Source organism: Athene cunicularia (assembly GCF_003259725.1).
Source record: "Athene cunicularia isolate RWA chromosome 6 unlocalized genomic scaffold, athCun1 chr6_part2, whole genome shotgun sequence".
Lineage (NCBI taxonomy): Eukaryota > Metazoa > Chordata > Aves > Strigiformes > Strigidae > Athene > Athene cunicularia.
Genome location: NW_020799106.1, coordinates 6,706,383 through 6,723,077, shown reverse-complemented (window position 1 = coordinate 6,723,077; position 16,695 = coordinate 6,706,383). Strand labels below are relative to the sequence as shown.

Below are 16,695 nucleotides of genomic sequence, written 5' to 3'. Positions count from 1 at the left end.
ACCACCTCCCTGGCAGAGCCGACAAAGGGAAACTCTTGATTATAAACAAGGGCAGAGCATTGAAAATCCAGAGCATGCAAATACAAAGAGTAAATGAAATCCTCAGGCTGCTTGAAAGCGGCTTTGTCCTCCAGAGACGCTCAGAGAAATGTTTCAGAAGGGCCCTTTTTCTGCTACCAGATTAATTTTTATATCGCACCAGCAAAGGCCCTTGCTGCCAACAGAAAACGCGAAGTAGACAATGTGCGTGGTCCTTTATAAAGGACACACTGAAAAAAAAATGGCACAGCGCCCGGCGGAGAAACAACACGGAGCGGGGAGAGAGACGTCGAAAAGCGAAGGGAAAGCGCTGAAATGCTCCCGGCTCCGGCTTTTTTCCTTTTTTTTTTTTTTTTCCCCTTTCCCCTCGCAGTTTCCTTTGCAGATGCCAGGCTGCCGAGGGGCTCCTTCAGGACTAACCCCATAGCGGGAGACACCAGGAGAAAATACGGCGCTGCTCAGCCAGCCACTGAACGCTGGTGCTGGAGCCCAGAGCGGCACACTGAGCCATAAACCTCTGCAAGTGCCGTTTAATACAGCGTGAGCAACAACCCATAGAACATACACTGCCTTGGCCTGGAAGGGACCTTAGAGATCCAGTCCCAACCTCCTGCCACGGGCAGGGCCACCTTCCACCAGCCCCGGTGGCCCAAAGCCCCGTCCAACCTGGCCTTGAGCCCTGCCAGGGAGGGGGCAGCCACAGCTGCTCTGGGCAACCTGTGCCAGGGCCTCACCCCCCTCACAGGGAAGAATTTCTTCCTCATATCTAATCTAAATCTGCCCTCTTTCAGTTTAAACCCATTACCCCTCACCTCATCCCTACACCCCCTGATCCAGAGTCCCTCCCCCCTTTCCCGCAGCCCCTTTCAGCCCTGGGGGCCGCTCTAAGGTCTCCCCGCAGCCTTCTCTTCTCCAGCTGAACCCCCCAACTCTCTCAGCCTGCCCTCACAGTGGGGCTCCAGCCCCTGAGCATCTCCGTGGCCTCCTCTGGCCCCGCTCGAGCAGGTCCGTGTCCTTCTGCTGTTGGTGCCCCAGAGCTGGACCCAGCCCTGCAGGGGGGTCTCACAGAGCGGAGCAGAGGGGGAGAATCCCCCCCTCGCCCTGCTGCCCACCCTGCTCTGGGTGCAGCCCAGCACACCGTTGGGTCTCTGGGCTGTGAGCACACATTGCTGGCTCACAGTCAGTTTTCCATCCACCAACACCCCCAACTCCTTCTCCTTGGGGCTGCCCCCCACCCACTGCTCACCCAGCCTGGATTTGTGCTGGGGATTGCCCCGACCCATGGGCAGGACCTTGCACTTGGCTTTGTTGAACTCCATGAAGTTTGCATAAATGCGAAGCTGCTGCTTGGCTGCTGGGTTTTTCAGTTAAGTTTATATAAACATTGCAAAGCAGAATCCCTCTGCCCTACAGCAGCACAATTAAGCAATACCAGAGCATTTACCTTTCATTATAACACCCAGACAATTACCCATGCAAAGAGGGTCCAGTCCTGAAAATAACACAGCTCAAGTACAACACTTAATGGGCACATTGCACTGGCCCCATTTTGTGCCTGCGCCGATGTTTATCCACGTCCCGCTGCCATGACAGTGAGTCAGTGTTGCACCTTACAGAGCCATCATGAACTGCAAACGCCATTCATGCCTACGAGATGAAATAAACCCTTTCAAACTGGCAACGCTGCACTCCTCTCCCACAAAGGACTATTTTCCTTGGGGAAAAAAAGTCTCATTCAAAGTGGCAGACAACTGTCACAGAGTCGGTTGTTGCATCCTGGCCCAGAACAGAGACAGACGGCATTGAAAATCAGCATCTGGTATCAGAGAAGATGAAGTGCAGCAGCATTTATTCTTATCTAGTAAAGAGACTGTGGAAAACCTCTGAGCTGTGTATGTAAAACTGTTTAAGTGGTCGGTCGCACGTCATTGTGTTAGGTATGTACAACGTACCAGTAGTTGCTAGCAAAACCTCTTTAATAAAGCCTAAAAAAATTTCCTGGGTAATTCTGTTATAAAAAGTGTCATTGCTCCTGTATGCAGTGCTAAACTCTGCTTCTGGGAAACAAATAATCCAGCCCAGGTCCCTGCCAGCGACAGAACAGCTCATCACCTCTGACATTTCTGACAATAATATATAATACAGTGTCCTAGAGCATTCATCTTTTAAAATATCAACAGCTTCAGTTTGGAGACAAATGTGCAAACATTCCCGACACTTACCGATGGTGTGCAGGCTGGAAATCTCATCGCATATCATGTAAGAGCTGGGAATTAGGGTCTACCACATGTTCTTCGTGTCTCACAGGCATCGTTCACGTCCAAACACATTCCTGCCACTTACTGTTTTTCCTTTTTTTGTGAATTTAACTAAATTAATAGTTTTGGTTTGAGTTCCCTAACACCTTACCTTGTCGATTGTGCTCTGATTTTCCACAAATAAAATTTCAGGGCACGACCAGCTGGATGGAGAAGCCAATTAAAAGGAGTCTCCATTTTCCTGTTGTCCCTCTGAACTGAGCCAATACATCAAAACTGGTTCCTATTATGAAACCGTATGAAAATAATTGAATAATCCTTTTCTTTTTCTGAATCTCAGACTGTCTAGACAAAGAAATGGCAAGATTTCTGGACACGAATAGTATAGTTTATCAGCAAATGATGGTTTAAAATAAGATGTTATGAATTGCCTGCGAGGCTGAGGGTCCTTCTTGCTTGCACGCTCTCCACCTCAGCCCGATGCAGCAACAAGCTGCAGTTTTTCCAGCTGAGAGTTTGGCATCTCTGCCAGCGTTGAGGCAGATCATGCTTTACAGCATCTGCTCCTGAGAGCATCCAGTGACTCAGCTACTGGTGGTTTTGTTCATGTTAAGGATCAGCAACTTCCACACGTCTTCCCTCACCTCCAGGGCTGCCAAGGTTGTTGCAAGTGTGTAGGAGAAATGGTAGATCCCATGGACAGTATTCAAAAGCCACAGTCTGCAGAGCATTTGACCAGGGCTTTAGGAGACCTGCAGAAAAGGAAAGTGAACTCGCAGCCAGCCCTGCACCAAGGAGCGTCAGAAAGACCCAAAGCTTTTCAGAGCTGCCAGCAGCATTTTTGCAGCTTTCCTCCAGCCCAAGCCTGGCTGCTGAAGCTGCAGTCTGGCTGCGTGTTGCCCCACCCAAGGCGGTGTTCATGGTCCTCACACCCCGCTCTCAGAGCTATTCCCCTGGACAATGGTCCTTCCTCCCAAAACAGAGCCCAGCATGCCATACAATTAAAGCCTCTACTGCCTCTACTACTTTGTATTATTTTTCCAAAATATAAAATGCACTTTATTCACCCTTCCTGGCCTTCCAGACCCACATCTTTTGTTTGCATCTCTCCCTCTTTGCTCAGGCCCAGGATCGGTGACTCAGCACGGTAATGTTTGGCCTTGAACAATCCTGCCCGTAATAAAAACAACAGTGAACCCAGCCATACCCAAACCCCCTGCTCTCAGGTAGTCCCCTTCCCTGGTATAACTCCAAAACAGTTGGAGAGGTGGATTTTGTCCATAGTCCCAGACAAGTGCAACTTTCCTGAGGAGTTTGGAGCCTGCCTTTTTGTAAAAAATCACTTGTTTGCAAGGCAAAAGGCCAATAGCCCACGCAACATCGCTGGCCAGGCTCCAGGAAGATAACCTCATCAATGCACAGCCAGCAAATGAAGAAAAGGTGTGGGTGTGGATAAAGGAAAGCAAGTCCCTGCTGACTGGTATGATGAAATGTTGACCAAAGGGTGGCTGCTCTCCAATTATCACCTGAGTAACAGAGCAGGGACCAGGGCAGATGTTTCAGAAGGCAGCAATGGTCCTTCCAAGGAAACGTGGGCAACCTGACCGTCTTCAAAGTCAGCCAAGAGAGGTTATAGTTTCACCACTGAAACATCAAAAAGTACAGTCCTCTTTCTAAGTGTTTGCTTATATTCTGCTTTCTATAACAAAGCCTGATAAAGCACTTTAGCTCTGCTCTCAGCTAGGCATACAGAGGTTTTTGCTCATATTCACCTCGGAATTTGAAATGATTTGAGAGAGATGAGAAAAAAATACGAAGAACACTATTAGCTGTGGAATTCATATTGCATATCATAAACAGCCTCCCTGGACTGTATACGGAAAGTGGAAGGTTCATAAGCTGTTTAATGAGGTGTCAGTGGAAGCCTTTCAAGAAGAGCCTCGAGCAACTTTGCAATGCACATGTGAAGATAGGTACAAGTGTATTTTTAAAGTTTCTGGGAGGGAAGTGCATGGAACTGCCTTCAGGGAAGTCCATCGCGAGGACGAAGAGATCGTACGTGTACTACTACAGGTATTAATTTCTAAAAAACAACATTTGGGTAATACCGCATCAGAGAAGACCTGCTTTAAAGAATGGTTAGTTTGAAGTTTAAAGTTAGTTTAAAGGTGGTTAGGTGGTGGGTGAACTGAAGGCTGCCTCCAGAATTAATGAAGCGAGGGATGAGTTCAGGCTGAGCCGGCGGAGAGGATCCTGCAGTGATAAACACTGCCCTGTTCCAGGGGAGCCTGGCATGGCTGCAGCTCCAGCAGCTAGGGGAGCTGGAAAACTACTGCCACACGCACAGGGGGACTTTTCTCTTTTATGTTACTTTCTAAATGCTGAAAACAGGTTTGAATGTCTGAAAACACGTTTTAATACCTGAAATGCTTTCAGCTTCCAGCAGAGCAGGAACCAGCCGGTGCCAAGTACTCTTTGAAATCTCAGCCTCGACATGTTGCTTATGTTTATGTCCTTTACAGCAAAGCTGGGAGCAAGCACGAGCAGCAGGGACGGCGGTTAGCAGCTCCCCTTTTCTGTGAGGAGCAGATACTCCTTCCTGCAGGCATGAGGTCAGTAAGTTTCTACAGGACATGTTGGGAAATGGGATACAGAAGGAGGAATGCCCCTCGTTCAGCCCCTCAGCATCACAGAGCGCGAAGGCTGGGAGCTGAGGCTCCTCTGGATGTTTCTGTGCTAGAGAGCAGCTGAAGAAGGATTTCTGGAGCTCCAGATGAGATCCTGGGTGCCAGCTTTCCCACTGAAGCCTTATTAGAAGTCCCAGATCAGGTCTGGCCTTCACTAATGTCTCTCTCCTGGCATTATGTGCCAGCAACCCTTCAAGCACCAGCAGGACATGTTGCTATAATTTAAATAAATTAAATCATACCAAATCTACTAAATACGGCTGGTCGAGTTGTATTATATAAGGCAGTCACCATTAAGTAAAATATATTAAAAATGCAGAGAGGCTTCCAAAGAGTTGCAGAGAGCAAGACCACCTTGCTAAAATTGTGGTGAATATATTTTGTTTCTTTCTTGCTATGAGAGCTGGCAGGGAGGCAGGGGAGGGTCCTGGAAATGCAGGGATTGTGGGACTGGTAAACCTGGAAAAGTAGCTACCCTTGCATTTAAGCCTGAAAATATAGCAGCATGTCCATTTCAGAGGTTATTTCAAAACAAATGGAGAGGTGGGGAAAAAAAAAATTAAAGTTGTTTCAAGTACCACTTTGCCATGTTTCATTTGATGTCAAATTGGTTGTTTAGTTTTTGCCTGCAAGAGACTCCACCTCCTTTCAAAGTCCCCTTAAACCCTGTAGAGAATTTATCCCAGTACGGCTCCTGCCTTGCACTGAACGGTTACACAGGCAAAGAAAATCAAATGTCCTCAGTCCTGCTGCAGAGATTCAGATACCTGGTGCCTTGGAAAACTGCTGCCCTGAAAAAGAAGGATTTCCACTTGGATTGAAGTGTTTTCTGGCTTGATACTTCCATTTATATTTTCTTGACCCTAAAAATAATCTAAAGGAAGACACTGCCAGTCAGTGACCTGGAAAACACCTTCCTCCCCTCCCCCTTTTTTTTTTTCCCTTCATTTTTTCTTCCTTTTTTAGAGGAAAAAGAAACTCAAGCGGGAGAGTTGTTCTTTACTTTTTGCTCTTCAGGCACAGGTTAAAATGCCAGGCAAGGAGGAGGCCCTCAGTATCGCTCATCTCCTCCTGGAACTGCATTGCATCACTTGGAAAACAGGACGAGCGGACATGAGACATGTCATCCCGATGTCTTTTTAACAGCACTTAGTCATATGCATGGGGATTCATAACACCAGCATCTACTGCAAGAAAATGAGCAGATGACAGAAGATTTTATTTTACACTTAGCCGAAGGAAAAACCATGAGCACATTTTCCATTTTAAATGCTAGCAACGTTTCGCAGACTGATTCCCTGGAGGACAGTGGCAATTGGACGGCAGTAACCCAGTTTACCCAGCCGGGATGGCAAATTGCTTTGTGGGCTATCACCTATTCCTTCATCGTTATCACATCCATCGTTGGCAACGTCACCATCATCTGGATTATTCTTGCGCACAGGAGAATGAGGACTGCTACCAATTACTTTATCGTTAATTTGGCTCTTTCGGATTTGCTGATGTCCACTTTCAATACCATCTTCAATTTTATTTACGCCAGTCACAACGTCTGGTATTTCGGCGAGGAATTCTGCAGGTTTCAGAACTGGTTCCCCATCACCGCGATGTTTGTGAGCATTTACTCCATGACAGCTGTGGCTGCAGAGAGGTAAGAGGTGAATGGAGAAGATAAGGTCCGAAACATCCACTGTAAGTGATAAAAAAATTATTGCAATACTTTGTGCAATTGGCTCCCACCTACCGTGTCAGGTGCCTTATCAGCGCAGTGGGAGGAGTGCCAGGCAAATAGACTATGGGGTTAGATGCTAGTTATGGCACGAAAGGAAAGCTTCTCTGTTTTATCCCTGATCTGAGTCACACCCAAATCTGTAATGAGTGGAAGTGGATGGTATTTTATTTTTCCCATGTTACTGGTAATAAATTGTTTCCCGGTCATCCTGCAAACTTTTTTTTTTATTTTTTTAAACCACAAGAAGGACCCTGCATTTGAACAGAGCTGGAGCAATATGAGTACACTGCAGGATGCTGAAAGTATCAGCATCCACAATCCCACTTGTGAGTCCAGCAAACCACCAGGAACAGAGGGAAGCAGATCAGAAATGGCAGAGTCTGCTCCAATAGTTCACAAGAATGACTTATTCCAAGAGGGAGGAAAGTAATTACAGTGATTTTTTTATTTTTTTTTTTTTTTTACTTCTGAGGTAATTTGGTGTTTTCATAATACTCTTTTCCATCTGCCAAGTCTCTTTTACTCAAGCTTAAATTTGTGCAGTCTCTATGTGTCTACAGCTCATTGTTTAGTAGCATGACACTGTTTTTCTTTTTACTAGAAAGTAGCCAAAAGTCCATGGGAATGTCCTCTCGTAAAGACAATGGTATGTAAAAGAGGTAGAGGAGCTTAAACTCCCTTTTAGGCTCTCTGCCCTCTTGCCTTCACCTTCCTGTCTTCCCTCCATTTCTTCCAATCGCTCCCTAGTGCTGGGAACACGTGTAACTTCTTCATCCTACGCCCCTGCTGCAACCCCACGGCGAAGGTCATCCCCGGGGCAGCCAGAACCCGTGTCCAGAAATACCTGGCAGCTCGCTATCAAGCCCTCCTGTTGACTTGGCCGTTTCCTTCAGGTTTCCTCCATTCCTTATCGGGCGCACAGCTCCAGGAAGGGCCCTTCCAGCTCCCTCGGGAGCAGAGCCAGCATCCCTCGGGATCTACCCAAAAAGCACTGCTCCGTGAGTCACCGGGTTTGCTCTCGTAACTCCCACCCCTGCTCACAGCTCGGGTCACCCCGGCACACCCAGGGAAGCAAGTGATCAAAGGACAAATCAAAGCAGATAAACAAACTAGCAGGAGAAAGGCGGCTTTGCCTGTGTGCATGTAACGCCTGCTGACACCCACCCCGGAGCTGGGCGGTGGCCCCTGTGGTCCCTGGAAGGATCACCAGGAGGCACAGGGATGAGCGATGTGTTGATCAGCCTGCAGTTGTCCACATGAAAGCAAATCCCTATTTAGAAGCAATGCCAGCTCAGTTTTAGACTCAAATACTCTTTTGCTCTTCCTGGCTTTAAATCAAGGGTTGTTGGTAAATGCTATTTTATAAGTGTGGTCTGCCAAAGAGTTGTTTGGGGTTTTTTTTTAAATAAATCCATTTCAGTCTGTCCTCATGTCTCCCTACTCTCGTTCTTTGGGGACTTCTAGTGAAAGTACCTACACAGCCAAAAATCTCTTCAGTCACATGGCACAGATCAGAAAGAAAACTTGGCATCTCATTGCTAACCATATTTAGCTATTCTTTGCTTAACCTAAAAATAGATCTTGACACTGTCTCCTGGAAACTCGCAGCTTCCATTTATTGTTATGAGAACTTGTGTCCACTCAGGCTCTGTTGTTTAACTTTGATAAAACAATGTCTTTTGAAGCAGTTTATTGTAAGGAAGGAGGCTAAAAAGTGACAGCTCTGTACATCATCTTTGTCTGCCGTGGAAAAGGCCCTGACAATATTGCTTACCCCATTGGGTTTAGGACCATTCTGTTTTCCCATTTCAAGCTGCTCTGTGTGCCAGAGCAGCTGTTTCGACTGCACGTTTTCCACAGCTCTCCAGGCACAAATGTAGAACCATCAGCTCAAGTTTCATACTCCAGCTGACAGAGTTGCCTAGGCCCTCTCTGGAAAATGTACAAGGGTGTTTGAAATTCAGCTTGTTTTGTCTGCGTGGGACAAGGACTGGAGGAAAGGTGCTGGGAGCATGGTGCCAGCATCCTAGGGCATCACCAGGAGCGGGGCACGGAGAGAGGGCACAGGCAGTCCTGCCACACAGCAAGAGCAGCCAGCAGGTCTTAGCAGATTCAGTAAATCTCCCAACTTGCAGGAGCTTGTCTAGGAGCACGCCTCATCCCAGGGGTACATCCCTGCCTGAGTGGGAAATCCTCCACCCAGCAGCCCCATAATACCTCCAGTATCTGCAGCGCAGGCTGCTGCAGCAGCACAGCACCTGGCACCAGTTATACCTGGGACTTGCTGTTCACCAAGACACAGATTGTCCATTTGGGCGCTTCTGCAGGTAAATATTCTAGAGAATATTCACCACTTGATTCCTCCCTGGCCAGATTAGACCACTGTATGATACTGCCTACGATGAGCTAAAGAAAAGCAAGGTGACATGAAAAATTTATAGCTAAATAAGGCTCTGCTGCCATGCAGCTCTGGCTTACTGTGCTGTCTGTCCTGCAGCCACAGCCAGGCAGCCTGGCCAAGAGACTGCACAGCTTGTCAGATTTTCGATATGAAAACCAGGAGGCAATTGGCATTTTCCACTCTATTTTGCCTTTGTAACAACCATGACAAAGAGTACGGAAAGCATGACGAGAAATGCATAATTGATTAGGTGCTCATTACGATACCATGCATTTCGACACAGGGAACTTAAAACCAGAGTGCCTGGGCTTGCAAGTAATCTAATAGTCAGATGTGCTGTGAGGGCTCCGAGCAGGTGTGGGATGGAAGGGTCAGCCTTTCCCTTCCACTGCGAGCACAGTGCTCAAGCATTTACAGGCAGAGGTGGATGGCACAAGACTTTTCCACAGCTGAGAATCAGCGGAGAAAAAAATCAGGGTAAAGGATACTCATGACCCCAGTCTGCTGTTGTGCTAATATGGGTCATCGGAGGAGACTGACATAATTAGGGGGAAATAGTCTTTGGGGGGGGTTTGGTAGAGGAAGGAGAAAAGGGCATGGTATTAAACAGTGCATAACTCCAAGCTAATACAAACAGTTCACAGCATGAAATTTCAGATTGAACACATAAAGCATTTGAAAAAATAATTGAAAAAAAAATTTAAAAATTAAAGAAAAATTCAAAGTAAGTGTAACAGTTGTGAAGACCATATGCAGAAGGCATAGATGACTGCTTCCACTCACCAGAAGCATCCATCCACATGGATTTAACATATTCTGCCCTAAGACTTGCAGTCATTCTCTTCAGAAAGGATTTACTCCTCAATTATTTATAGCCTGGAACCTATCAAAATGTCTCTATAGATAAAGCCCACTATACAGCCCTGGTGAGTTTTTACACTTGCTATATTTGTTGTATAGTTTAACAAGGCAACTGTAAAAGCATTACCTATTTTTCTTGCAGGTACGTGGCAATAATTCATCCCTTCAAGCCCAGGCTCTCTGCTGGAAGCACCAGAGTCATCATAGGGATAATCTGGCTGGTGGCATTTGGGCTCGCCTTCCCACAGTGCTTCTACGCCGAGATCACGACGGACAACGGAACGACGAAATGCATCGTTGTCTGGCCTGATGACGTCGGATCCAAGCACCAGCTCACGTAAGAGCAACGAGAAAACTCCCAATCTGTGTAAAAATTAACTAGGAAATTCATTTCATCTCTAACCTGTCGGCTACAGGCAGTACTGGGAGAGAGGGCAGGGGGGAAACCACACAGCAGGGGAATACAGGTGCGGGGCAGCCCAGCTAAGCTCAGTTTAAGCCAGCTGTGCAAAAAGCTACTGGGTGATCTCAGCTCAGGGTAAAGAAGGGTGGTGTGCCATCCTTCCCTGCTTTGAAAACTGGTCATAAAATCTAGGATCCCTAGATACAAGGCTCAGTGGATTTAAGAGAAACCAGTACAAAAAGTCTCTAAAGCAATAAATCTTGGTCCCAAAGATTATGGATTTTCTCCCTCCATCAGGCAGGAAGAAACTGGGTATCTTTAATGCTGAGAAGCCACATAATTAGCTAAAAATTATGCTGCTCTAGGGGAGGGGGGTGGGGTGGGGAAAAGGAGCATGTTTCAAACATCCTAAGGTTTTATAGACTGACTTATCTGGGCACACATCTGCGTTCCCAAAAGCGCCTAACCCTCACAGCAATTTCCTCCTGCTTTAAAGCAAGATTGTTCAGACAGATGAAACAAGCCATACCCCGCATTTAGGGGATCTGCTGTGATTAATCATTATTCAAAGCACATGATACACAGAGCAGTCTGAGAAATTTATCAAGCAAAACATATTTATACAAAGTAGTAATGGAAGAACTGCGGAAAAGGAACAAATGGATTAATGAAATGGAAACAATTTTTCAAACCAAAACCAAGTGCTAAGCTCCCCGTATCCATTCTTCGCTGTGTATCTTTTTGCCCAGCTCCATGCACCAGGGACATTTTTCCCTTCACAGTCTTCATCTCTGGTGGACAGCTGGATGCCTCCTATGGTTAGTTATTACCAAACTAACTGTTTTTCACACTAATACATGCCAAGTTCCAGGAGCTTTATGTAAGTTTGGCCAAGTTGCAGAGTATTCAGCCACTGGTGGGGTCAGTGGTCCCCAGTCTCCAGAGTAGCAGAAGAGCAAAGGGTAATATCAGGCTCACATCCCGTTGGGTGATCTTCCTCCCAGGGCCCTTTGGTTGGCCCCATGGCACATACTGGGGAACGCAGTGTGCCAGGCTCCCGTCGACTGAGAAGGAGGGACAGTAGATAATCACCTGTATACAAGTCACCAATGGCTATTTTCATCCGTATGAAAAGCGTAAGGTTTTATTTCTCCCGCATCCACGGTTTGGGAAGGATTGAAACAAGAGTTTCCCAGCATGCTGACAAAACTTCTGTGGACTGGAAAGGCTGGTCCTGAATGTGGCAAGTAACAGGGCAAGCTCCTTCTGGGATCCCCAGCTGAAGGGCAGCAGCTCCCAAACACAGTACATCCCTTCACCAGCTCGATCTCCCTGGACAGGCTCCGATTTGCAGGTGTCAGTAGCTCTCCTAGAGAGGAAGTTGGAAGCAGTGCTCCCCAGAAATCTTGAGTGATGGACCTCTGTTGGGACAGATGCCTGCAGTACAGACCAGGGAGGAAAAGCCACGTGTGGCCATTCATGTGCTAGTCCAAACACCAAAGAAAAGAAATATTAAGAAACTCAAAAAAAAAATCCCAAAGAAATGGAGAACTGGGTTCCTCTGTTGACTGGGGGTCCTCCAAATCCTTCATAGTTGAGTAAAACCAGCCTTGAAGATTTCTAGACTTTGGAACAAAGGAAATTTATTTTCAGCAGGAAAAATGTGTACAATTATGATAGAAACACATGGAAAAAAACCCAAATTATGCACTACTGTGACTGCCAGTGCCTTGAGAAATACTGGATATGAAGGGTCTGAATTTGTAGAAGTTTAACCAAAGTAAAGAACCTTAGCCACACAGAGGATTTTTTTTTCTGGTGACAGGTTAACTTTGCAGCAAAGTAACAAAACTACAAGACTAAGTTTCTTTTTGCCATGTGCTCAAGCTTAGGCTCTCAGCGCCTCCTCTTCCTCCCAGGATGGGATCTCTAAAAGGGCTTTGCCGCGCTTCACACGCGATATTAGACCTTCAGAAGGGGCACCGCTCTGAGGACGATTGGGACGGGTGGAAAACAGGCAGGGACAAACTTGCCACATTTCACAAATACAATATTTTTCTACACGCAGTCACTGCTTTGATATTTGCGACCACCCCAAGGAGCAAACACCGCCAAGCGCCCCAACACCCATTTTGACAGCGCTCTGACCCCCTCGCTAATGCGGCGAGTAACTCCAGCGCGTTGTCACCCTGAGAAAGATCATCTGTGCCCAGCCTTTTGTGGTCATTGCCAGCAGCGTGTGCCAGAGCCCTCCCGCCTAATCCTAGTTTTTACACTGTTTATATTAATTTGACAGCTGCTGTAACTGAGTGAGCAGGTTGCTCCCTCCCCATAAATGGTGGTTGCTTAAAATAATCAAACCCCAGCGTGGGGGAATCAGCAAAAACTTGTGGGGTAGCATGGAAAGCTCAAAAGGGCTGAGCTAAAATACAGCCAAAGGAGATGCCAACACTTCCAGCTGTAGCAGTAACAAGCAGCCTGTTGGTGATACAGAATTGTATATGCACAATTAAAATAGGAATATTTAGAAAAAAATAAATAGAAAAACACAAATAAAAACAGTCAGCAACACAAACACAGCAAAGACTACCACTCGCTGCATGCTGTAAGCAGGCAATATTCCTTCCTCGCTATCTGAGGAGTCTCCCCTGATGACTCTGTGCACCCTGTTAGCAGCCAGCTATATTTTGCAGTCCATGATCCAGGTTTTTTCACTGTTGCCAAATTAAGCTGTTGGCACTATTACATCCGCCAGGTTACGCTGTACTTTTCAGAATATTCTTTTCCCCATACCTGTGATTTAAAGGTTTGTATTTTTACAGTCACAAGTCTCAGATGTCTCTCTCTCTCGACTGCAGCGTGGTAGCAAAGTTCAGCGCACGCGATCATGGACTGTAACTCTCTGATAAAAGTTAAATGATATTACTCCCTCTTGAAAGAGCAGTGAACCCAGTCCAAGGACTAATCATCACAACACAAGAGAGATGAGCTTTTGCTGTTTACAGACATCCCTGTAACGATGTTTGTAGGCAAAATTTCTGCTCTTTATGCTTTGGGGTTGAAGTTAATGGGAGCCAGACATACGTGTCCAAAAGACAATTTCGGAAAGCGCCCTTCAAGAGACATACTGACTGTGAAAATGTGCTTCTTGTTCTTTTTCAGGTATCACATTGCAGTGATCATGTTGATTTATTTACTGCCTTTAATGGTGATGTTTGTTGCATACAGCATTATAGGAATTACTCTGTGGAGCAATGCAGTTCCAGGCAACCACCTTAACAGAGTCCGCTATGAACACCAAGTTAATGCCAAAAAAAAGGTCAGAAGTGAAACTTAAAAATAATTACCCTCAGCACATCAGCCCTGCTAGCTCCCATTCCAAAACGGAGCTTGCATTTGATACAAAATCTTGTGGGATTGGGCATGAAAGATTGACAAAATATTTTGGGCTGGGGATAAAGGACATCACCCAGCAAGTATGAAAAATATGGGGAACTACATGCACCAGCCAGCCTCCAGGGAAGAAAGTCTCACATCGGTAGGCAGCGGGCCAGTTCCCAGCAGTCCTTAGAGAGTAAAGCCTGGTGTCCAGTGAATCTGCACGTCACAGGATAGACCAGGGGAAAACTCTGGACTGGGTGGAGAGGTTTCAGCGTGACAGCAGTTACCGTATTTCCCTACCACATCTCTCTGATGTAGCTGGAAGCAGTTCCTCTGCAGAAAGTCCACTCAGTGCGCTGGGAAACGATTTGCTCTAACTCTCCCCCCGTTCCCAGTTTCCATCATCAGGGCTGGCTTCCTTGCCACAGCAGCTCAGGTCTACACACCATACAGAGTGCTCAGTAGGGCAAAAGAGACCCCAGAAAAAAGCAGCACTGCCCATTCCCCCAGCAAGCTCAGACGATCACCTGGAACCCAGGAATAACACACTGGTTTTGTCTTCCTAGTTTGTGAAGACCATGGTGGTAGTTGTGATAATTTTTGCTGTCTGCTGGCTGCCCTATCACATATACTTCATCCTGGGGAGCTTCAAGGAAGACATCTACCAGCAGAAGTACATTCAGCAGGTTTATCTTGCAATCTTTCTCCTTGCCATGAGTTCGACAATGTACAACCCCATCATATACTGCTGTCTTAACCAAAGGTGAGTAGCACGCGCATGTGTGCAGAGAGAAAACAAAAATCTCAGCCTGAGAAAGCATAAATCTCTGGAGGTGAGAACAACTCTGATTTTCAACTGCAGTCCATAGGCTGAGCAGGAAAGTTAATTTATACTCTGTTAATAATGTGAGATGAGTCACGCTCTGCGAGTCAGATATTAACTCAACCCTTAAAATTTTCTGCCTCTGCATAGAGTGCAAGCAGCAGGCGTATGATCAGTGCAGCCACATTTGCACCCATTCCCACACGCAGACTACCTTATTTCCAAGGAAAGAGCAAGGAATCTGTAATCCCTGCAAAGCGTCTGCTGACCTAATGCTGGGCTGGCTCAGCCACCACCACCCACCCCAGCACAGCTCTGAGACCCCCCGCAGACACTGGGAAGTAGGAGCAGCCCACGGGGGACTACGGAGAGTCCCGCCTGGGCACGCTGCCATGAGTGAGCAGCTGGGAGAGCACAAACCCCATCGTGCCAAGAGATGTCCCTCTTGCTCTGCGCTGAGAACGGGCTGCACTCGGGACGCTGGTGTGGCAGGACGCTGAGTGTGGGGAGCTGCTCTGCCTGCCCTGCAGTTCTCCATGCCAAACCCTGCCTGAGCATCCCGCTGCCAGACCTCTCCCTAACCCGCGTCTCTCTTCAGCCTAGCTGCGCGCTGAGCCGAGCTTTAAGGGTATCGGCACACCTCCTCCAGCAAAACGCCTAACTCCGGAGTGATGCTGGGAGGCTCACCCCCTGGGAGCAGTTCAAACAGCATCCCTCCCGTAAGCTCCCAAAAGAAGGCAGTTTTGCAGCTCACTCAGCCAATCTGCATTTAATGTGAAACACCCAAACACATCCCGCTCTTCCTCTCTCAGAAAACAGAAAGTTTCCTCATTTAATTATTCATGGTTTTTAAAAAAGCTTCCAGTGAATAAACACATGTATTTTCCTCAGAATCTCTGCTTCTCACAAATGCTGTTATCAGCATGGTCAGCACCATCTACTGATCAGACATCCTGCCATTTCACTGATCTTATTTATTTAAAATACATGGAAATCTGACCACAAACTCCTATTGCTTCTCCCTCCATAGTTTTATATATTTAGCTCTTCATCTCACTCCTTTAATTTCAACAGAAACTTTTCATTTCCATAGTAATTCAGAGGTAGAACCAAGTCATGCACCTGCTCTTTCTCTGTGCAATTAAAAAGGTCATTTCACCATTTGATTTTTCGTACATTTACAGGTTTCGTTCTGGCTTCAAATTAGCCTTCCGGTGGTGTCCGTGCATAAAAGCAACTGAGAAAGACAAACTTAAACTTACATCCCCATCTCTTTACCAGACAACCCACAGGAAGTCAAGAACGACAAGTTTCAACACAGAAGCTCAATTGAATGAGAAAGAGAAGACATCATTTACCCTCACCCAGCAAACGCTTTGATTTTCTCCTCCTGGTTCTGGCTCTATCTTAATACACCATTTCAAGGCAGCAGATTTGTAGAAGCCTGAGGCAGGTCTTTTTTTTTTTTCTGGAGCAACTGTTTCCTACGGGACTTTTTCAGATGCTATCAGCATCAAAAGCAGTCTGCTTATATCCACGTAGGTCCAAATTTCACCCAGCTATGGATGCAAGTTCAGCCCTCCCTTACACCAACAACTGCAATACAGAACAGAGAGATTTTGCCCATGAGGTCAGAAAAGCAGCAAAGCAGACCTGAGGCAGTGCCCATCAGTAGAATATCAATTATTCTCTTCCAGATAGTGGTCTCCTGCTTTCTGTTCCACCAAGACACTTAAATGTGGAAAAGAGGTGATGGAGCAGAAAATCTGGGGCACATCTGGCCCAGTTTGGATGGACCCTTCGGGGCTGTGTGGGCTCAGCAGACCCAAGGCACACAAGACTGTGGAGCAAAGCAAATACTAATGTATCGAGACTGAAAAGCCTGCCCTTAAAATTTCCTTAATTATGGAATTTTCATGCCTGTAATTTCACCATCGCCATGTCTCATTAGTTCAAAGCGAGGAATGGTTCCTTAAGATGTTGTCATTGCACGGATTTCTATTACTTGTACCAAAATACGATGTCATTTTCCTATTAAACTGTGCCCAAGTGATTCCTCCAACTTCACACAGTTAATTGTGGTGCTTAATTCAGAAGCGAGGCTCTCTGA

The 16,695-nt window shown here is 46.5% G+C and overlaps 1 protein-coding gene across 1 annotated transcript; it reads left to right on the top strand.

Annotated features, from left to right (window-relative positions):
• Positions 1-6,216: 6,216 nt before the first annotated feature.
• TACR2 (tachykinin receptor 2) lies at positions 6,217-15,965 on the top strand. The gene is made up of 5 exons (XM_026851947.1): positions 6,217-6,635; positions 10,121-10,315; positions 13,544-13,700; positions 14,329-14,525; positions 15,770-15,965. The coding sequence occupies exons 1-5, from the start codon at positions 6,232-6,234 to the stop codon at positions 15,963-15,965; spliced, it is 1,149 nt and encodes a 382-aa protein (XP_026707748.1). The 5' UTR covers positions 6,217-6,231.
• The last annotated feature ends 730 nt before the right edge of the window (positions 15,966-16,695 follow it).